The following is a 23296-nucleotide window of genomic DNA, read 5'->3' as shown; positions in this document are numbered from 1 at the left end:
TCAGTGCTCCAGAATGCTCAATGTAGTGTCTCTCCAGGACATGCTGGGAAATGTTAACTGGTGGCTTGTAGATGCAGCTGCCTGGCATTGTGGAGAGGGGGGGTGCCGAGGGCAGGCATTCGTGGTGATGGTGGTGGCCCCTGGCAGCTTCAATGAGCTGCAATGTGAAGAGTAGGATTGTGCCAACCTTTATAGCAGGGATGCAAGGGGACTTCTGGGTTCCATGCCTCGAGGGTCCCGCCTTATCTCAAGAACCACCCTCACACCTTGATGTGAAAAGTGTGGGAAGCTATGAAGGGAGAAGATGGCCTTAGGTGCCAGCTGGCAGAATCGATGAAATCGCTTTTGTACGTACCCTGTTTTCCCGAAAATAAGACAGTGTCTTATATTAATTTTTGCTCCCAAAGATGCGCTAGGTCTTATTTTCAGGGGATGTCTTATTTTTCCATGAAGAAGAATACGGTACACATTTATTGTCTAATTGTGAGTCAGCCAGACCCCATCAGGGCAGAGCGAGCAGCAGCAGGTGGCAGCTTGTCCTGCCGGCGGCGCAGGCTCTCTGATTTAAAGAGACGTCGCACTACCTGAACAGCTCTGGCTGTGCTGCAGCCAATCAGTGAGCTGCATGGAGGCACCCGCTGCTACGGTCCAGAGGAGCCAGACAACTTACGGTAGGTTTGGTGCCTTATATTCCGGGGAGGCCTTATGTTCGGGGAGGTCTTATTTTTTGGGGGGGATGCCTTGTATTACAGCAAGAGGCAAAACTGCAAGTAGGTCTTATTTTCGGGGGATGTCTTACTTTCGGGAAAGCAGGGTAGAGGTTAGTCTCCCCAGCTAAAACCAAGAGCTGCGTGCCCAGCTGCTATCAGAGGGAAGAGCGTGAGCAGTTTTTTTGTCACCAGGTTAAAAAAAAAAGTAGGAGATTTGGTTTTGGTGTCTTTAATACAAATGTCAACTGATTTGGACAGGTGGAGCAAAGAGGGCATGGGCCAGTGGCAGAAGAGATACACCTGATATGTGAGAAGCAGGAGGATTGGGGAGCATAAGCAACACTGGGAAAGCAGGGCCAGGCTTTACAGGAGATGCCAAGAGAGCAGGGCATTTCTTTCAATATCTTTAGCTGATAAATATCAGCTAGCATATCAATTAACTGGTTGAAGCGGGGGGCAGAGCAGAGCAAGACCAACTTCAACAGAATGCTTACGTGCCAGAGATCCCAGTTCAGCAAGAGTGCGTGTTGCTGGCTCAGCAGAGCGTCCTCTGAACAATTCCCTTCTTTGTCGTTGCCGGTGACCTGATTTTTGCTACTGTCACTTTCCCAGAGCCCATCTGGAAAACCTGAAATAAATAGAAAGCAGCCAGCACATCCGCTTGTCTCTTGTTTGCAAGGAAGCCGCCTCTCCTTGCCCTTCGGCCCAAAAGGCAGAAGGATTCAAACATGCCGGGTGGGGTGGCCTTAAAAGCTGCAGTCCACAGAATACAATCGCGTGTCTGCACAAGCCGACTGGGCCTTCACTTATCCGACTTCCCGTCCTCCTTTTTCTTGTCCTGGCACTTGTCGTTGGGGTCGTCCTGGATGATCTCCACCTCCAAGCGCCCAATGTAGAGGGAGATGGCGCACAGCCAGAACAGTGCCACAGTGGTGACTGCGGCACAGTTGAGGAGAGCCGTGGAAAAGGACAGCATCATGGTGCGACGGAGGAGGAAGAGGCTGACGAGGTAGGAGGCGCTGCCGTACGAGACACAGATTCCACCCAGGATGAAGAAACCTGCAAGGAGATACAAAAGTCAGCATTGGGCAGTACTATGCCTGTCTATACAACTCAACAGCCTTCTACTAAAACAAACAAAAAAAACCCTTATGCGTGTCTGGATGGGCTTATACTGGCGGGGAGAAATCCCTTATTAATTCTTATGTACAGTGGTACTTCGGGTTAAGAACTTAATTCGTTCAGGAGGTCCATTCTTAACCTGAAACTCTTCTTAACCTGAGGTACCACTTTAGCTAATGGGGCCTCCTGCTGCCGCCGCGCCATTTCTGGTCTCATCCTGAGGTAAAGTTCTTAACCCGAGGTACTGTTAGCGGAGTCTGTAACCTGAAGCGTCTGTAACCTGAGGTTACCACTGTATTCTTTGTACATTCAGACCTTCAAGCTGACATTAAAAAGTAACATGAAATTTTATTAGACCAACCAAGTTTGAGCTAGGAGCACACATGCCTTCGAGACAAGACAAGCTCTTCATGGTCTGAAAAAACAAACCATTGATGAAAAGTTCTACATGACTCTAAAGCCTGCATAGGTCCCTGTTAATCTTGCCTACCTCCTGTCTCTAATATGGTTACCGATCTCTACTGAGTTTCCGTATTCACCTGAAGTGGCATAGGCTCAGAAAATTAAGTATTTAATCTGTTCCTCCAAATCTGGAGGTTACTTGATACACAAAGAGACCCACTCCAAGTCTCCTGCTGTAGTGGTGGAGGGCAAGATCCCACTGGGACAGGGAATATGGTGTGAAAAGCCTGGGGAGGTGAGAGGGATTCAGTTGGAATGTTTGACATGCACACTGTCTTGCAGAGGTAATATCCTATTTCCAGCATGATGAACCCAAAAAAACAAAACATGCCTACTCCACTGGTTCCTCAAAGATAAAAGCTTGCCCAGAATTATTCCGCGCCACCACCCCTTCATACCTGCACAACTATTGTCATTTCTCAAAACCATAAATGCCGTTTATAAACTGGGAACACCAACACAACTAATTGTAGCTCAGTTTCAAGTATGAGGATCCACTGCCCCACTGTGGTATAAATGAGAAACACTGTTTTGGAACCAGTTGACAGATTTAAGAGTCAGCAGTGACTAAATCTTTTTCAGGCAGCCCTCAATATCCCAACAATATTGACTTTGCTGTGTAACTGCTACTCTCTCTCCCACCCACTACACATATATATAGTGTCTGTGAAAGAATGGGATCTTTACCAAAGCTGCTGCAATTCAAGAGGATGCCATACTTAAAACTGGTTTTCTACTTGCGCGCCTAGCTTCAGCATTGCATATGGAGGAGGGTACATTAAAACAAACTTGTCCATAGATTCAGATTGCCCCCTTCACTCTGCTGGACACATGACAGTCTGAGACTACTCTTCTTGCCTTCTCACAGAGTCCATCCAGCAACCTCCCTCTCCTGACTGCACTGAGGTGAAAGAGGTGAGGATACTGTAAAGAAACCCAGTATCTGGAAAAAAGCCAATTAACAAAATGCAGCTTATCCGCAGAACTATGGCTTAATTTTAGGGAAAGCTATTTGCATTTGGAAGATGGCGGAATAATGCAAGCTCATAGGTCACTGCAATCTGCATAATTATCAGTGTGCTGAATTTCCTTTAAAATGGGGAAGGAGGGGCGAGAGAAGGAGAACCACTTTAAGGGGCCAAGTGTATGTTCTGGTGCCCTAGCCTCTGGGGAAAGGAACAAGTGCTACTCTTTGCACCATCAGCCTTAAGTGCTGGCCTGACTGCAAGAGCTGGTGTGCGGGGGGTTGTAAATGGAGAAAGAATTGTTACCCTGTTGGGTAGGTGAACATACAAAAATGGATCGAAGAGGAAAGAGAAGCACCTGGCACAGCCTGGTGCTTAGGGAGCAGAAGGCCAGGGGGCCAGCATCTCACAAAGGACTTCTGCTGGGCCCCTGTAATGTAGATTTCTTATAAGCAAGCAAGAATGCCGTTCAGAGTAGGGAAACTTGTGACCTCCAGATGTTGTTGGGCTCCAGCCCTAATCAGCTAGTGTGGTGACTGGGAGTGGCCACTGGGACCACATAACACCGGTCCTGAGAGATCTGCATTGGCTCCCAGTACATTTCCGAGCACAATTCAAAGTGTTGGTGTTGACCTTTAAAGCCCTAAACGGCCTCGGCCCAGTATACCTGAAGGAGCGTCTCCACCCCCATCGTTCAGCCCTGGACACTGAGACTTCTGGCATTTCTCTGATTACGAGAAGTGAGGTGTCAGGGGCTCAGGAGCAGAAGCACAGGAAAGGGAGGAAATGGAGAGCGAGGGGGAGGAATCCGAAGGAAACGTAAGCGATGACAGTGGTCCGAGGTCTCTGAGTCTTTCCAGCGAATCGGAAGACTCACAGAAAGGGGCTCCCATGGTCAGAGCAAGGGGGGTGCCTAGGGGGACACCCCAGGAAGAAGGGGCCAGAGGGGACTCAGAGAGCAGCAGTTGGAAATCAGGACCAGCTTCCCCACCAGAGCGCAGTAGGGGGGAGGAGTCCCAGGTATCAGGATCAGGCTGCTCACCGCCAGCGGGAGGAGATGAGTCAGGATTGGCCACGCCTCCATCGGAGAGCGAGGAAACGGTTGAGAGGAAGGTTGGAAGCTGGGCGCGCGCACCAAGTTCAAATGTACAGGCGAGTGGCACAGTGGGTAGCCCGGATAGGGAGCCAGGTCCTAAAGCCCGCCGAAAGGAGGGACAGGAGTCAGGGGGGTCAGCGTCAGAGGAGTCCAGGAAGGAGGAGACCCCGGGGGGCAGAAGGACCCAGAGGAGAAAGGAGCGACGGAAGAGGTGGAGTAAGGCTAGAGTCTTAAACTGGTGTACAGGGGGTGGAGACTCAGACGGAGCTTCGCCAATCTAGCTTCTAGACGTAGAGCTGCACGCTGCAGCTTGTAAATGGAAACTGAACTTCAATAAAGACTTTTGTACATTACTACCGGCTAGCGTTGGTCCTCTGTGAGCTGGGACCTGGAGGCAGCTCTGACATGAGGTTACAGGGAACCAGACAGAGGGCCTTCTTGGTAGTGGCGCCTGCCCTGTGGAACGCCCTCCCATCAGATGTCAAGGAAATAAGCAGCCATCTTATCTTTAAAAGACATCTGGAGGCAGCTCTGTTTAGGGAGGTTTTTAATATTAAATGTTGTATTGTTTTTAACACTCAATTGGGAGCCGCCCAGAGTGGCTGGGGAAGCTCAGCCAGATGGGCGGGGTATAAATAATAAATTATCATCATCATCATCAATGGTCAACTGTTATAGTCATAGTCCAGCAACGTTGGAAGGGCGACAGGTTCCCCAGTCCTGATGCAGTCAAACCCTGCCTCCTCTTGTCTCCTTCCCTGCTTTATTTCACAGACTTCGGGGCACATCAATTTCGACTTTCCGTTTTATTCAGACTTAAAGAGTTCAAGCCACCCATTTCAAAGAACAAACCCTCTGCTTCTGCTACCTTCCTCTCTGCACACCTGCTACCCCTTCCTGGGCATTCCATGTGGGCAAATGGAATACACCTGCAACTCAGTGGATCCTCAGCCTCTAACTGCCACTGCTGGCCTTGAGCTTTTAAAGTCGGCTAATTCTCCCCACCCATCTTTTTCCTAGGGACAAGCAAACTGTCCAAGGTCGCTGAAACAGTCCCTGTCTGACTTTCAAGGCTGTAGAATCGTTTGCTCTTCTGGGTGCCGTTTACAGAAGATGACATCACAAGAGCTATTAGTGTCTGAAATGTCAATTGAGACTTATTAAGGTTCCTCTTCATCTTTTGACTCACTTATTCAGAGAAGCTCTTTCTGGCTCTAACCATCAATTAGCTCTTCCAAACGTTGGAAGAATGACGGCCCCAGTCGTAGACAGTACAGTGTCTACAGACAAATGTTGCACAAGGTGCATCTCAAGTAGGTTCCCCCTCGGACAACACAGCTCCCCCTAAGTCATTTGCTACACGGCAACAGCCCTAGAAGAACAACCCGCTCTTTTCCGGTTTGCAAAGTCTTCTCAATACAGTCACTTTAAAGCCATTTTGACTCCCCACCTGCAGCAGGGCAAATAAACAGGTCTGTTTTGCAAATGGGCAAAAACGGGCTGTGATGCTAGTGTCCACTTCCTGAGCTCCAGAGTTACAGCTGCGGTGTGTCGCCAGCGATATACCAGGATGTTGAAAAAAGCTGCGTTGGCCCCAGCCGGCGAGATGCCGGGTGAAACTGCTGCAGCTCTTTGTGGGAGCTGAGGCGCTTTCACCCCGGTGCCTCGAGGGCTGCGGCGGGCGGGGGGCTCCGTAAAATTGCTTGACAGCAGCACGCTTCTCAGCCATGCAGTTTAAAGAAGCGGAGGAAGGAACAAGCTGAAAGGGCACCCCACCGATTCAGCTTGATTCTCCCTATGTCGGGGCAGAGTGTGATGGTGGTTTCACCAGTGGTATATTGCTGGTGAAACTGCCACAGCTTGAGTCCCTCTGCCTCTAGCTCCCAGCTAGTTTGCGAGAAGCATGCTGGGGGCAAAGGGACTCGAGTGATACAGTGGGATGCAGTGATACAGTGGTACTTCAGGTTAAGTACTTAATTCGTTCCAGAGGTCCGTACTTAACCTGAAACTGTTCTTAACCTAAAGCACCACTTTAGCTAATGGGGCCTGCTGCTGCTGCCGTGCTGCTGGAGCACGATTTCTGTTCTCAACCTGAAGCAAAGTACTTAACTTGAGGTAATATTTCTGGGTTAGTGGAGTCTGTAACCTGAAGTGTATGTAACCTGAGATACCACTGTAGTTTCACCAGCAATGTACTGCTGAATGAAGCTGTCATTGCGGCCTGCCCCCATATACTGGTCCTGGGCAATATATTGATATATCACCCAGGCCTACTCTCCTGCTACGTATGCAAACTATACAGCTTGTGGTTGCATCCTTTCTCTGAAGAGCAGAGGGGCAGAAGACCAGATGCTAGGTACCTTCTATTTCATCAGCTGTATTGGAAGAGCTTGACCAAGTCTCAGAAAATGACCCATGGGGACCCACCCTTAGTGTTAGAGCCAGTGTGGTGTAGTGGTTAAGAGCGGTAGACTCATAATCTGGGGAACCGGGTTCACGTCTCCGCTCCTCCACATGCAGCTGCTGGGTGACCTTGGGCCAGTCACACTTCTTTGAAGTCTCTCAGCCCCACTCACCTCACAGAGTGTTTGTTGTGGGGGAGGAAGGGAAAGGAGAATGTTAGCCGCTTTGAGACTCCTTAAAAGTAAAGGTAAAGGGACCCCTGACCATTAGGTCCAGTCGTGACCGACTCTGAGGTTGCAGCGCTCATCTCGGTTTATTGGCCAAGGGAGCCGGCATACAGCTTCCGAGCAGCGCACGGAAATGCTATTTACCTTCCCGCAGAAGCAGTACCTATTTATCTACTTGCACTTTGACGTGCTTTCGAACTGCTAGGTTGACAGGAGCAGGGACCAAACAACGGGAGCTCACCCTGTTGCAGGGATTCGAACCGCCAACCTTCTGATCAGCAAGTCCTAGGCTCTGTGGTTTAACCCACAGTGCCACCCGCGTAGGGTAGTGATAAAGCGGGATATCAAATCCAAACTCTTCTTCTTAATTATCCTTACCACGGCCCTGAAAGGCAGGCCTGTAATTTATTCTCATATTGCTAGTGATCAGTGTTAGAAACTCAGATATATAATCGCCAAATGGCACTTTAAACCTGGGCTGTGGCCACCATAATGGAATATCAAGGTTATGTGTCCCCCCACCACTCCACGGTATGATGATATTATTCTTATTCTGATTCTTATACCGCTTTATATTTTAAAGAACAAATCTCAAAGCAGTTTACAACACATTAAAACATCAAATAAAACAACGCAAAATAAAATGAATTCAAGCTACAAGGGAAATATTTCAGATCCTTCTCTCTGTGACATTTTGCTTTCCTTGGTGGTCAGCCTGGCATCCACAAAACTCCACGTGGTCCCAAATGGACCCACGCTAGTCATAAAATGTGCCTGGCTAATTTTGAACACTGCCAGTGATGTTTAAAAATTGAATTGAATTAGAAAAGTGTCCTGTGCAAATTGGGGAAATTTCCCGATACCCTTGACTGGAGAGTGATGTAATTCAGCATATATTACCTGTATTTAGTAAACAAGGCTAAAAGCGTTCAAACCGTCAAGCTTGCCTAATACTGTGGTTACAGTGGGCATCCGTTTGTTGTTACTAACCATCCTATGAATCAACATTTTTTCCGCTCCACATCACTGCACAGTGCAGATGAGGCAATTGTATGGCCTGCATGAACCCACGATGCAAGTTTCTGATCCAAAGGATAAATGAATCAGAGCCATGTAAGCTGACTTTGTGGCTTCTCACTTCTCCCTAAGGAAAGGGTGTTGGCCTGTTGACACAGGTAACCCCTTCTATGATTGTTATCCTCTTAGAAGAATGATGCCAACAACATTTTGATGGAATGATTCCTTTATCCATGGCAGCAAACTAAGATCTGCCAATATCCTGTCACCCCACCCTGAGTATCGACTTGCTTGTTACCTACCATAAGCTGCTTCGCGCCCCATGTCACTCTGAACGTAAGAAATCACTCCAACACCAGTAGCCAGCAAGCCATTCCGAAACCAGGAGAGGAAACCTGGTGAGAAAGGAGGAAGGGAATAAGAACCATCTCCTCTGTGTTTAAGCAGACATGGTTTCTATCAGATTAAATCAATACATATTAATAATACTAATAGTACACCCTACATATATCTACTCAGAAGTAAGCCCCACTGAGACATACTCTCAGGTAAGCCTGTAAAATATGATAGTCTAGTGCTACTGTTAATAAACATAACTGTCACAGTACTTTACAGAACTGGTTGTTACAAGGGTTAACTAAGGCAATACAGTGGTACCTTGGTTGCTGAACTCAATCTGTTCTGGAAGTCCGTTTGACTTTCAAAACGTTCACAAACCACGGCATGGCTTCTGGTTGGCCCAGAAACAATGCCAACAGCCAAAACGGACATTTGGCTTCCAAAAAACATTTCGCAAACAGGAACACATACTTCTGGTTTTGCGGCATTTGGGAGCCAACTTGTTTGGGAGCCAAGCCATTCAGGAACCAAGGTACCACTGTATTCCTGAAGCATTCTGAACACTCAAAAACAGATATAAAAGTGCTGCTGTTGTTTCAGTTCTGAATATCTTTAAGTGTTCTTAGCTGTTAACGTTTTAGTTTGTTTTTATGTTATTCTTTGTGATACTGTTTGTAAGGATGACTTGAGACCATTGTGCCACAGCTTGCCTGGCTCATCCCTCTCTGCCCACTGAGAGGGAAAAGGGAGGGAGGAGCAGGCAGTTCGGTGGGCCACTCCCAACTGCAAGCAACTGTGGGAGCAAGGTGGGTTGAAAGGCAGTGGAAACAGCCATGGTGATTTAATGAGCATTCACGTTTCACATTATTCTCTTGGAGCGAATTGGTTTTATTATAGAATTTTTATTGGTATGTTAGAATATTACTTAAACCACTCTGAAAGGTCTGGCTGAAAAGTGGCATATAAACATCTTAAATACATGAAAGAATGCAAGATTAAAGGTAAAGGTAAAGGGACCCCTGACCATTAGGTCCAGTCGTGGCCGACTCTGGGGTTGTGGCGCTCATCTCGCTTTATTGGCCGAGGGAGCCAGCGTACAGCTTCCGGGTCATGGGGCCAGCATGACTAAGCCGCTTCTGGCGAAGCAGAGCAGCGCACAGAAACGCCGTTTACCTTCCCGCCAAAGTGGTACCTATTTATCTACTTGCACTTTGGCGTGCTTTCGAACTGCTAGGTAGGCAGGAGCAGGGACCGAGCAACGGGAGCTCACCCTGTCGTGGGGATTCGAACCGCCAACCTTCTGATTGGCAAGTCCTAGGCTCTGTGTTTTAACCCACAGCACCACCCGCATCCCAATGCAAGATTGTAGCATCAACAAAATCTGAAGCAGTAGCTAGAAACAGCATAATGATAAAAGTACTTAAAGACCCTGAACAATACTGTAATGAAGTCTTAGCTAAGGGGCAGGCAAAGAAACAAACCACCAAACAGGTGCCAGTGGAAGGCCCCAGGTTCAGTCCTGAGACCTACAGTTAAAAGGGTGATGAAGCAGATGGTGCAGAGAGATCCCTTGGCGAGGTGCCATTCAAGAAAACTGACCATTCAGAGCTAGAACAGCCTGGTCTAAGCCAGGAAAAGGCACTTCCTGTATACTGAAAGGGTAAGGGTTGGTGGGAGTTACAGTCCTACAATCTCTGAAAGACCACAGGTTCTGCAACCCTGTTCTAAATCATGTTCCACATAAGAGGATCTTTGATATTTAGTTAAAATCACTAGGCAATGCTTCAATTGATTGTTTTGCCTAGTACACAAAATCAATCAGGAACTTTGCTAATATAAAGCTAGCTATGCTTCTCTTCACAAATGATGTCTGACTAAAGAAGATAATCTAGACCTCCAGATGTTCCAGCTACAACTCCCATCAGAGGTGACCACTGTCCATGCTGGCTGTGGACCAACGTTTGAAGGGCCACAGGTACCCCACACCTGGCACGAGACAGACGGCGGTAACAACAAAGCTTAATGTTTTCAAAAGTGGGGATTAGCCATTGCTGCTGCTTCCTAGAATCCTACTGATCTAGCCTGCAGCCTTGCATCTTCTGACTAAGTCTGTATGCAGACCTCAATGTCCAGTGTACAGTGGTACCTCGGGTTAAGTACTTAATTCGTTCCGGAGGTCCGTTCTTAACCTGAAACTGTTCTTAACCTGAAGCACCACTTTAGCTAATGTAATGGGGCCTCCCACTGCTGCTGCCGCACCACCGCTGCACGATTTCTGTTCTCATCCTGAAGCAAAGTTCTTAACCCGAGGTACTATTTCTGGGCTAGCGGAGTCTGTAATGTGCTGTTTGTGGGGTTACCTTTTGAAGACTACCTTCCAAACAGCAGTTTGGAAACTGCTGTTAGTACAGAATTGTTTCTACAGGGAAGCGGGTGTTTCTGATCCCTTTCAACTCTGCTTTGTGCACCACCTACCCCAGGCATAGGCAAACTCTGGCCCTCCAGATCTTTGGGACTACAATTCCTATCATCCCTAGCTAACAGGACCAGTGGTCAGGGATGATGGGAATTGTAGTCCCAAATATCTGGAGGGCCGGTATTTGCCTATGCCTGACCTACCCTGAAGATGAGCTCTGCCGAACTCTTAACTTTGCACATTGATAAAGGTACTGCCTAATAGCATATATATATAATATTGTTGGGAGATATTAAAGGTAAACATGCAATGTAAAATATCTAAAATATGGAGTTAATTTTAAAAGCGGGATCCTAAGAGGTGACCCTTGGCCCATATTAAGCCTCCCTGTTCCCGCCCTGGAACGTCTTTATCTGTCTACTTCCTGCAACAGACCTTAAGCCCCGCCCCTCCAGAAGCCCCGCCCACGTCGGCCTTCCGCAGGCCCCACCCCCTCCCTGCGCGCGCCTCAGCCCCCTCCCCCTCCCGCCGCCCTTCCCTCACCGGTCTCGTGAGCTTTCCTGAGGAGCCAGGCGTCTGCCTTGTCCAGCTCCGAGACGACGGGAGGCCCCGGGCCCCGCCCAGAGCTGGGCCTCGCCGCCCTCCCTTTCCACGGCCAGGCCTCTCCCCTCAACAGCCCGCCGGCCCCTCTCGCCCGCGCCATGGCCCGGCTCCACCAGGCCCCGCTCAGCGCCATGGCGGCGGCCACGGGAAAGGCTCAAGACTAAGGAGCCGGTGTGCGGAGAGACCGCCCCTGTCAGGCGCGGAAGGCGGGGCTGGCGCTGATAGGCCGCGTGGGCTGCCGCTCCTCAGCAGCACCGCCCCTCCACGGGCAGATTTCGAGAGGGATTGGCCGAGGCGCATGTCGTTGTGAAGTGAGGCGGGTACGTTGCTTATCAGGATAGGTCGTTCGTGACCCATCGGGTATTCAACGGGGTACCTTCATCCTTCTGATTGGTCTCAAGAGAGCATTCTGGGAGATGCAATCGCTCTGGGCTGCCCCGTTGCATGCTGGGGATTGTAGTCTCCACCTCAGGAGAGCCAAGTACAGTACGTTACACTGTACAGAGAGAGAAAAGCGGTTGAGTGACAGAAAACGTCTGCAAGGTTCCAGTTTTAGGACCATTTAGGACCGAGGAAAGCTTCGCTTGTGTGACTGACGAGCGGAAGGAAGGAAAAAGACGTTTTAATTTCAAACCCTATATGAAAATATGAACAGTGGGCTAAGAGTTCAGGCCTGTCATAAACTGCTCGCTTCCAGCTCCGAGACCCATGTTCAGTGTGGACCATCTTACAGTGATATGACAGGGCTGCCATAAACCACAAAGATAATATTTGTAGTATTGGACCGCACTGCAGGTGAAATATACTCAAAGTGATTTCATGCTCTTTATTCAGCTCATAGTGGTGAGGAGGAATGAATGAAAGTCCCCTCAAAGTATCTGCTTTATATACATTATTTACACAATGGGCTGCACATGATTGGCTAATTCTGGAATACTGTAAGCCAATCAGGTTGTGGATTCACTTATATCTGGGGCATGATTGGGTGGCTCCTGCCAACCAATCATACTGCTGCATTGTTCTAGGACCAATCAGACTGCTGCATTCTGAATCCTATTGTTCTAGGACCAATCAGACTGCTGCATTTTGGATCCTATTGTTCTAGGACCAATCAGACTGCTGCTGTTTGGATCCTATTGTTCTAGGACCAATCAGACTGCTGCTGTTTGGATCCTATTCAACTCAGTACATAACACCAGGGTTGTCATAAACCCTGCTAGGCTCCCAGTGCCCCATTTCTCCTGAGCCATGGACACCAACGCCCTCAACTCTCTGCAATTTATTTATGACAGGAAGTGTTAGCAGGTGAGCATTCGCTTGAGGTCACCAATCTGTGTGGCAAATATTGCCCTGCTTGGGGTAAAACCTCAAGTGTACCATATACAGTGGTACCTCAGGTTACAGACGCTTCAGGTTACAGACTCCGCTAACCCAGAAATAGTACCTCAGGTTAAGAACTTTGCTTCAGGATGAGAACAGAAATCGTGCTGTCGCGGCAGCGGGAGGCCCCATTAGTTAAAGTGGTGCTTCAGGTTAAGAACAGATTCAGGTTAAGAACCGACCTCCAGAACGAATTAAATTCTTAACCCGAGGTACCGCTGTAGATGTATTTGGGCTCCATTCAAAGGCCCCGCTTCCTTGTTAACACCAAGTACCTTTTTTGCTCCCTGATTCCTGTCCCTCCAGAGAGCAAGGGGCCCTTTCTCTTCTACATTGGGAAAGAAAACCTAAATTGTGTCTCCATTAAAAAATAATAAATCATAGAGTTTCAAGTATAAATGGTACCAATTTACAGAGTTTCACACATTATTTTTACAGGTGCCCCACTTCCCGAAATGGCAAGAGGTTTCAGGGGTGCTGCTTTCTTGGGTCCAGCTTCCTCTGGAAGGAGAGATCTCTGGATGCTTATGTGAGTTTGCAATGTTTGTATTTATGTACAATTATACAAGATGAGCACAGGAAGAGGCAAACAGCATAGCGTTCTTTCCCACAGTAAATTTACTGCCTCACAATCAAATCCCCTGGATCCAGCATTCCCCAAGATATAATCGCCCAAATTGCGAGAAGTGAGGTTACAGGAAACCAGGCAGAGGGCCTTCTCGGTAGTGGTGCCCACCCTGTGGAACACCTTCCCTTCAAGGCAATAAGCAGCTATCTTACTTTTAAAAGACATCTGAAGGCAGCCTTGTTTAGGGAAGTTTTTAATGTTTAATGCTGTGTTTTTAATATTCATTTGGGAGCCGCCCAGAGTAGCTGGGAAAACCCAGCCAGATGGGCGGGGTATAAATAATAAATTATTAATATTATTTCTTTTCCTTCTTTTTCTCTCTGTGTCTCTCTGCCTCTCCCAAAATGCTTCTGTTGTCCTCTGCACACACAGATCTCGAGCCTCACCCATAGGTGCTGGATAGGGGTGAAGCAGTCAGAAAAGGCATGTGTAATCTCTTTTGAAATGATTTTCATATTCCCACCATTTCTATTAAACTAGAGCCTGCCCTATCATTTGGCCGAGTGAGGCAACTGCTTCAGGTGGTAGGTACTGCGGGTGGGAGTTAAGCAGGGGCAGCCCCTCCAGCTCTTCCTGTTAGTTGGAGGGCCACAGTCTCTTTTCTGCACTCACTAAGTTAGCCTGCTGCCCTTGGATGCAGTGGGGAATGCTGACCCATTGCCGGAGCTGAAATCAGATTTAGCTGCCAGAATGTATACATGGGAATGGGGTGAGGGGTGGGGATCTTATAGGCAGTGCTTTGTTTCTGCAAAAAAAGAGGTGCCGGTACTCTCTGGGCACAAATTTTCCCTGGGGCCAGGAGAAACAATTACATGTTAAACAAATGCATGTTCTACTGAAACTTCATTATGATCTTGGTATATAGTTATTACATGATGCATGATAATGACTTGCGGCAATATCACAACTTTTCCTGCACTCTCAGTACCTGACTCCGCATGCTTATTTTCACCACAGGGTCATGCCATCCGACATTCTGCTGGGACACAGGCTTGCACCTCCTACCTCAATCCTGGGAAGTATTTGCGCAGCTTAAGGAAGGAGGCAGGATGCTTTGAGAGGGTCCAAGAGCCATCCTGACACCTTCCTAAAGCCCTCCCAGCTTTGGAAAGGAGGCAGCAGGGCTCCAGGATCCTGTCAGAGCCTCACGCCTCCTTCCCTAAGCTCAGAAAACGTTTGCCCAGTTTAGGGAAGCAGGCGCAATGTTCTGACAGGTCCGAGAGCCTCCTGTCTCCTCCCCAACAAAAAAGGTGGTGGAACTGTGTTCTGGCATGTTCAGGACTGCTAATAACCTGCTTCAAACATCAAAATGTATTGGGCTGGGTCCAGATATCAATTCTAACCCATAACACTCTTTTACTAATCCTGGAAATCAGAGAGCAAATTCACCAACATTATGTTCCATGACATTTATAGTTAAGTATAAAGACTTCAGTATACACACACACACCAGCACTTGTTGGTTTATTTAATAAAATTTATATACCACTTTATTGTATTGACGCTTTTAAGGTGCTTACAAGAAATATTAAAATTATCGTAAACAACAGTGAAAAACAGTAATTAAAATGAATTAAAAGATTAACAGTAAAATAAATTAAAATACATCACCATCTGTATATCTAAGTAGGCTTGCCTAAACAAAAACACAGGTGCTGAAATGTTGCCTTAACTATACCTACATAAATCTCAACAGAAAGTGATCTGACCATGTGCTGTTGTCAATATCTCCCACTTTTAGAACACCCTCCTCCTGCCCAGGTGAGAGGAGCCCAGGACGGCAAACAAATAAGAATTAAAATATCAAAAAATACCCAATACAAATACCCCAATACAAATGCAGACTGGAAAATAGCTTATTGACAAGAGGGTCTTCAGGTAGGTCCCGAAAAGACAACAGACCCCCTAATTTTCACAGTGTTTCATTTTCCAGTGATACACATGCAGCAGTGCCATTTCAGGGTTTGGTGGGGGAGATTCCCATCTGAGTTTCAAGCTCTGCCATTTCGGTATATTAACTACTGATTTAAAACAATGCATGTTGAAAGTGTTTGTCTTGTTGCTTTTTAATGCCTTCTTTGACAGCCTCCTGTGTAAGAAACACAGAGATAGGAGCATTTGAGATATAATGATGTGAGAGTTGACTTAACACCCTAATTGGAAAACCAGTATTGATCCAGGGTTGTTAAAATTGTATACCAAATGTCTAACTAGTATTGGTTGAGGTTTAATTTCTGGGTCATGGATATTGGTGGTTCTGGGGTATTTTTGTGTTTGGTTCTTTTAACTAGGGCTTTTTTTCAGCCCTGGAACTCACTAGAACTCAGTTCTGATACCTCTCAGGTAGGCGCCATTGCCATTCTAAGAGAACAAGGGAGATGTTCATGATGAGTTCCGGCACCTCTTTTTCTAGAAAAATAGCACTGCTTTTAACCCTTTTGAGAAATGATAAGTGGTAGAGTCCTTCGAATCTCTAAGCTCAGCCTTCCTCAGCCTGGTGCCCTCCAGTTGTCTTGGACTACAAGTCCCATCAGCCTCGACCAGCACAACTGCAGAAGGCTGTCTCACACCTGTAGCCATATGCATTTTCAAACTGTTTGGGTTGTGGCTTGCTGTTGTGACACTGTTCTTGATTTCATTTCATTTTTTTTCATTTCACTTTTAATTTGTATACCGCCTTTCTATATTAGTATACACAAGGCTGTTTACAAGCTGAAGGAACAACAAAATATACAACAAAGATCTCACACACACCTTATATCAATTTGATCCAATACAAAAAAGTCATCATAAAAATATATCTTTAAAATAAACAATTTATATCAAATAAAATAACATTCAATAATCCATTACATATACAATAACATTATGTATCAGCAAATAATAATTAAACAGAAATTCACTCTCAACGATTACAATAAATAATTACTAAACTATAATCAGTAAAAGTAACAGCAATTCACAATGAATAAAATACCACAATACATACAAAACGTTGTAAAAGGATCAAGTTGAGAAACAAAGGCACACAACTTACAAAGTTATTTAAAAAAAATATTTCTGAACTCATCTTCTGTCATCTCAGATGTTTCTGCTTTTCTTAAAGTCACGGTCTGGGAAAGACTGGAGGGTGGGGCAAGGCGGGTGGGAAAAGCCATTGTCTGATGGTCAGCACAAAGTCTCTCACCCCTCATAATTCTTCCTTCAGAAACAGCTCCTTTATGCAGGAGACTCCTAGGGCTGGGGCGTCGGGCAAGACGGGTGGAAAAAGCCTTTGACTGATGCCCAGCACAAAGTCTCTCCCCCCTCATAATTCTTCCTCTGAAAACACCTCCCGTATGAAGGAGACTTCTAGGGCTGGGGCGTCGGGCAAGACGGGTGGAAAAAGTCATTGCCTCATGGCCAGCACAGAGTCTTTCCCCCCTCACATTTCTTCCTCTCAGAACAGCTTCCTTATGAAGAATACTCCTAGAGGTGGGGCGTCGGGCAAGGCAGGTGGGAACAGCCATTGCCTGATGGCCAGCACAAAGTCTTTCTCCCCTCAATAGATGGTGACTTGCTGCCTTTTCGTCTACTGTTTCTTTCTCTGCTTTTTCTTCCTCTGCTGTTATGCTGTTCAGGCCCCGTAGCAACTCAAACGGCCTTTTCAAAGAGAGATCCAAACTGATCAGGTAATTTGCCAAATATCTGGCCCACTTTGCTGTGATATGGGACCTGGTGACCAGGAAGCTTCTGAACAGATCTGGATCTCCATCAAGTTCCAGAAGTTTTTGGATATCATTCTTAATCTTAGCCAATGCTGGCTCATGTTCATCATAAATCTCCAGTAATGTTTTGCTGTCTTCCTCTGTTTCCCTCCATAGCAGATTTCTTCCTTGTCTATCTGCTTCCCTCCTCTGGCTTTCCTCAAGCTTTCTTCGGTATCGGGCATCATCCAAACATTGCAAAATCCAGCTCAGGCGGCAAGGCCAGCCGTTGGAAAGAACAACCCAGTCTATCACCTCTCTGATGTCAATTTTTTCCTCATATTTCCAAGGAGCCTTTGATTCCATCTTGGTGATGGACAAGATGGTCAGGACTGTGTTCACCACCCTCTTCAGTTGCGCAGAATTCCCTGGAATGTATTCATTATTTATCAGGTGCTTACAAATACTTAACTTTTCGCTACAGCTGGGATCTTCTAAACCTACCACCGTGATCTTGATGTTGTTTTCTTCACAAGAGCATGCAGCTGGATTCTCATAATCCACCTTCAGGATCTCATTAAACAGCCTTAATTTGTCCTTGGGAGTCATATGCGGCAGGGAGAAGGGCAAGGACACAATTCGGTTTAAGTACAAGTAACCATTTGTGTTTTTCTTTTCTTTCTGAATACAATCCACAAGGATGCTTGGATCGGCAGCCAAGATGGAGATAAATGGGGCATCTTTGTTGGAAAGAAGTATGTTGATGGCATCCAGAACATCCACCACTTTGTCCTGAGTGCACCTGTCCAAATTGATGATCTTCAGGACCACCAGGATCTTTCGATTCTCTATCCATCCCAGGAACTGGAGGAAATTAGCGATGGTTTCCACTTCTTCTTTCACAAAGTTCATGAAGCCCATCTTGGCACTGAGGGTGTTTCTGTCAATTTCTATCTGAAGCTTCTTTTTCAGTGTGTAGTAGAACTTTGTCATTACGTGTATGAAAGGAGCGATAAACAGAATAGCCCCTACTAAAGCAGTGGATCCAAAGAGCGACTTTAAATTATCTTCCTTTATCAGCATGCTAACTGCTAGTAAAATAAGAATCAAACCTATTATAATAGGAATGAAGAACTTTCCCCATCCTTTAAAAACCCATCTCCTTCTCTTAGTTTTTTTCAGAGATTGCCCATCAAGGATCATAAAAGTTGTAAAAAGTGCTTTGTTTTTTCCTTCGATTCCATCAAGCAGCGCTGTAAGAATGCCAGCCCAGATGTGGTCACATCCCACATACTCCCAGGCATCGAAATGGATGAAGATGTACTGGGTACCTTTGTATTCTTCTGAACCAGAAGCAGGGTAACATAGAATCATATGCCAAATGAGTGAAAACAGGGAATACTTTCTTCCACCTTCCTCTCCCTCCGTGGGCATGTGGCCTGTAAAAGAAAGCAGAAGCACACCATTTATATTAATCTGTACCTGTTATTACTTAATATTGATTTCTCCTGGCCCCAGTTTATTCCACAAGTTTATTACTTTTTGTCTCCTTATATGGGCTTTCTGTTCCCATGGGAATCGGTGGTACTTACTTTCAATTTCATCTAAGAGTCTTCTTTTGTTTCTTCCCCATGGTGCATAGAATCCCACTGTCACTGGCGGGTCAATCTCTTGTAGAGTCTTTGCCAGGGCTTTGCAGTAAAGGGCTTCGTGGGTTTCAACTGTGCAATCACAATCCATTTTACAGGAAAGAAAGCAAAAAGATATTATTTTTTTAAAAAACCAGGTGGATAGTAGCTGCTGTCGGCACCTCCTATTGCAACCACAGGCGTGAAATAAAGAGGCACGCCACAGGAGAAGTTAAATGCAGGCTTGGGTGACAAGGGTTTTGCTTTTTAGCAAGCCCAAATTGTTGCACCCACATGAATGACAAGGATCTGAGAGGTGTGCCGCAGCAGCACAGGGTCAAACGATGTTGGCAAGAGGCAATCCCACCTCATACAACGCCTACCCATCCAGTGCACTGAAGCTCAGTGACTGAACCCAAACTGAGCAGTTTTCTACACCCTCTGACTGACCCAAAACACCATGCTGTGGAGACCAGTAAGCACTGTGAGATGCATGTCAGGTGGAACCATAACCAATGTGGGCCCTTAGATGGCCTAACATAAGGCTGGAAAGCTCCAAATGTCAAGTCCACCATGGCCTGTATATCCTTGCTGCCAAAACCCAAAGTGCCAGCAGTAGTATATGCAGCAGCACTGCAAAAGGATTGTGCACCAAAACAGGTCACATCCATCCCCAGCCATGTCAAGGCACCATTTGTAACAGCCCCAAACTGCTATTTAATGAGGAACTTCCCATCGTGGTGATGAAACAGTGGATTTGCAGAAGGCAGAAGGCTGACTTAATGTCGCACTTACCCATGAAAACACCTTGGGCGACAACAGTGAACCATGATGATTCCGCTACCAAAGCAAAAGTAGCAATCTGAACAAAGGTGATCAGGGAGGGGCATCATTAACCACCTGCCCCTTGTGCTGGGACCACTGCTGAATGAGATGGCGTTGAACCTCCTGCTTCAGGGGCCACGGGGAAGATGTAGCACTGACTGCCTCAAGCATGAAACTAAAGCAGCCTGGCTACAGGCTCATACCACCACTGCTGCCACACGTGGTTTCTCTTTCCTCCACAAGGCTTCCTCAGAGGCGCATGTACCATAAAGATCTGAAGAAGCCAAGAGGGAGGTGGGATGGGCTTAAATAGCCCCCTGCTCTGCTTAGCTCACTCTGTGCCAACATGCAATAGCACAGTAGTTTGTGGGTAAAGGCACATCATCAATCAATCAATCAAAATTTTATTTATATCCCGCCCTCCCCAGCCGAAGCCGGACTCAGAGCAGCTAACAACAGTAAAATAATACAGCATGGCCCATTCCTGAAGTGGCCACAAAGGCCCACTGCTACCAGAACCCTGTGGACCAAGCGGCCGAGAGCGGAAAGTGCAGAAAACTGATTTAGTAATAATGATGCACCTTCGTGGTCTCTCATCAGTGCTTGGTGCTCTGGATCATTCATCTCTGTGGCAAAGCGTCTCAACTTCAGCAGCTGCCCAACTCTGTCAAAAAAGATATACATAGAATAAATACATTTTGGGGCAGGGCACTAGCTTAAAGGAAGGGTAAGTGGTGGTGGGCCGCCATACTGCTTAAATCACACTGGGATGCTGGCAATTCCCACCATACCTAGATGTCTCCCCATTCATCTCCGGGCTCATTTAAAAGGTGCTGGTTAAAGCCAGGCTACTTAAGCATTATCTGTATAGCTCAGTGGGTAAGAGCATGGTGCCAGGCTTGCAGGCTTGATCCCTGTACGGGACAGCTACATATTCTGGCTATTGCAGGGGGTTGGACTAGATGATCCTCAAGGTCCCTTCCAACTCTAAAGTTCCATGATTCTATTATCTCATCGGCATTTATGATCCTGACTGTCCCCTGTGGTCATTGGGTGAGGTGCAGTTGAGAACAAGTAGCACCCTGGTAATGCAGCACCCAGATCTGACTTTCTTAATCTATGTCCTTCCAGATGTTTTGTAGTACAACTCCCATTAGCCACAGACATGATGGTCATGCTGGGTAGAAATCCTTGGATATGGTCTGAAGATCCATGAGGCTAAAGCCAAGCTAGACAACGTAGGAATTCTTGTGGCTTGGAACTGTGCTGCATTCCCTGATCCATAACATTTATGCAGGTGCATAAATCATCTCTAGATAAGCAAGTTAATCCCACCCTCTTCTTTTTTGCCTTAAAAAAGAATGCACCTTACCTGGGGAAAAAACCAACACGAGCATGGACTTGTTTGGATCCTTCACCTGAAGGCTTGCCACAGATTTAGTGGAGCTTGAATAACCCCAGACACTGACTCTTGGCTCTGAATCTCACAGACTATATATTAAATGGGATGTGGCTAACCATGACACAATATGAGCAGTGGCTTTCAACATAATGAAAGGAAACTTGGATTACACCAGCTTGTTTGGTTAGAAGTTTGCTTGGCTGTAGATTCACAGAAAGTAAACAATTATCAGTTCATAAAAGCCAATAATTTATTGTTGTCACCATAGGTCTTAATAAAAGTAACCATCATACAGAAATGAAAAAGATTTCTTAGGATAGTTATGTAACATTAGTAATATCTTGGTAAGGTGTAGCTTTTCTTCACAAAAGCAAAATAAGCAACTTTTTCAGTAATCACCCTACGATTTGTGGTAGAATCAAAGTATTTGTTTCTTTATTTGCCCAGTGGCAGACCAATGAGAAAGTGACTTGGATTTTGGTTGCTTGAAAACAGAATAGAAAATGAGGGTTATGTTCAACCTCATCAAACCTACAAACACAGCATCTCTGAGCAGAGAGAACCTTCCTCAACAGACTACTGTACTGTGGTACCTCTGGTTAAGAACTTAATTTGTTCTGGAGGTCCGTTCTTAACCTGAAACTGTTCTTAACCTGAGGTACCACTTTAGCTAATGGGGCCGCCACGTCGCTGCCGCGCAATTTCTGTTCTCATCCTGAAGCAAAGTTCTCAACCCGAGGTACTATTTTTGGTTAGCAGAGTCTGTAACCTTAAGCGTCTGTAACCTGAAGGGTCTGTAACCTGAGGTACCACTTTAATGTGCTGTTTGTGGGGCTACCTTTTGAAGACTACCTTCCAAACAGCAGTTTGGAAACTGCTATTAGTGCAGAATACAGCAGCTAGATTGCTACTAACTAGCACCTTGCACTGAAAAACTGTTGCCCCCTTGTTCAAGAACTACACTGGTTTCCCCGAGTGCAGTTCAGAGCTGATGTTTCCCTTCAAAGCTCTACCTGGCTTGGGATCTGTCTTGTAGGAATGTCTTCCCCTCATATTAAACATGCCCTTGTCTTGTGATCCTCTTGGAGGTCTTCCTCCAGGTGTCCTCACCAACTGAGGGAAGGGTCTGACTCTGACCACAACCGAGAAGAACTAATATGTGGGTACCACCCCATTTATTGAACACTTTCTCATCTTTGGAGTGTGGCATGAAGGACTTTTGACTTTTAATAAAGTACTCATTTTGGTTTCTGGTTTATACAGCTGCTATTGATTATCCTATTAGCATTTCGTTAATGTGTTATTAGTGAATAGGAATTTCACCCTGCATTAGGAGAGTCACTCATCACTTGAATTGACAGGAAGCAGGTGCATGAGTTTCTTGCTCATACCAAAATTAAGGAACAAGCTATTGCACAGCTAACCACACGAGGTGGTGATCTTGGCAGCCAGGAAAAGGAACAAATGCATTGTTTTTGTCCTTTATAACTGGTAATCCTTCCTTCTTAGCATTTTCCTCGAGATGGGGATATGAGTCTTTCCCGAGGAACTCTTAGGTCTGAAAAGATGACACTTACCTCATAAGTTCTACTCTCTAAGGAAAGGGTCTGTTTCTTGGCTAAGTGTTAATGACATAATGAGTCAAATATCACTCATGAAGACTTGGCACAAGAATGAAATTCCAATGCTGAGAATGTGTGTGTATGAATTCCCAGCAGAGCTGTTTAGAGTGGTAAACCGGCTGGTCCAGATCGGTGTGGTATCATTGACAGTCAATAGCCTGCTGGGAGAGACCTGTGAATCACTTTTAGGGTAAAATCACCTGAACCCATGCTGAACTTGATGCCACCGTGGTTTCAGGTTTATTGAAAGTCTCTGGAACATCAGGGAATTACAGGTGTGAACAGGATCCTTGCACAGTGAGGCCGTAGCTACCACTTTGAAGAGGGTCTTCCCAGCATCCAAAGGTTTTTGAGAACTACTGTTCACTCTCTAATATTCCTTTCCTCAGCAAGGTGATCAAGAGGGTGGTGGCCGCTCAGCCACAGGTATGCCTGTAGGAAGTTGATTATCTAGCTCCATCCCAGTCTGGTTTCAGACCTAGTTCTGGCAGCAGATCAATCTTGGTCACTCTGACTGATGACCTCTCTTGGGAGAGAGACAAAGCGAATGCAACCCTGAAGGTGCAATGGTTTCATTCCTATCTGCAGGGTCAGTACCAGGAAGTAGTACTAGGCGATTGTTGCTTGGCTCCATGGCTTTTGGACTGTGAAGTCCCGCAAGGGTCCATTCTGTCTCCTTGCAATTTAACATCTATTTGAAACCATTGGGAGCAGTTGTTTGGGGATTTGGAGTGTGGTGTCGACTGTATGCTGAAGACACGCATC

General features: G+C 46.3%; 2 protein-coding genes and 1 long non-coding RNA gene across 5 annotated transcripts in view; 1 reads left to right on the top strand and 2 right to left on the bottom strand.

Annotated features, from left to right (window-relative positions):
- Positions 1-923: 923 nt before the first annotated feature.
- On the bottom strand, positions 924-11500 carry TMEM160 (transmembrane protein 160). Its single transcript, XM_081922452.1, has 3 exons — positions 11301-11500; positions 8305-8397; positions 924-1769 (listed from the first exon to the last, which is right to left on the bottom strand). The coding sequence occupies exons 1-3, from the start codon at positions 11491-11493 to the stop codon at positions 1513-1515; spliced, it is 543 nt and encodes a 180-aa protein (XP_081778578.1). The 5' UTR covers positions 11494-11500; the 3' UTR covers positions 924-1512.
- A 173-nt stretch (positions 11501-11673) lies between these two features.
- Positions 11674-23296, top strand: part of LOC309376243 — a 33641-nt gene continuing 22018 nt past the window's right edge. Inside the window, exons 1-4 of one of the 2 annotated variants that reach the window (XR_014171101.1) lie at positions 11674-12155; positions 12560-12665; positions 13179-13269; positions 21998-22068. This is a non-coding gene — a long non-coding RNA (uncharacterized lncRNA). The remainder of the gene's footprint in view (positions 12156-12559; positions 12666-13178; positions 13270-21997; positions 22069-23296) is intronic. The other variant, XR_014171100.1, reaches the window with a different exon arrangement.
- On the bottom strand, positions 14825-21085 carry LOC309375967 (NTPase KAP family P-loop domain-containing protein 1-like). Of its 2 annotated transcripts, none has more exons than XM_081922026.1 (4): positions 20880-21085; positions 19478-20171; positions 18647-18775; positions 14825-18493 (listed from the first exon to the last, which is right to left on the bottom strand). In XM_081922026.1, the coding sequence occupies exons 2-4, from the start codon at positions 19479-19481 to the stop codon at positions 16410-16412; spliced, it is 2217 nt and encodes a 738-aa protein (XP_081778152.1). In that variant the 5' UTR covers positions 19482-20171; positions 20880-21085; the 3' UTR covers positions 14825-16409. The 2 variants fall into 2 exon arrangements, with proteins under 2 accessions (XP_081778152.1, XP_081778151.1); XM_081922025.1 differs by having other exon boundaries at positions 20089-20171.

The sequence above is a fragment of the Podarcis melisellensis genome (genome assembly GCF_964234715.1).
Source record: "Podarcis melisellensis genome assembly, chromosome: 8".
NCBI lineage: Eukaryota > Metazoa > Chordata > Lepidosauria > Squamata > Lacertidae > Podarcis > Podarcis melisellensis.
The sequence above is the reverse complement of the archived record's forward strand: the minus strand, read 5'-3'. Positions and strand labels throughout refer to the sequence as shown.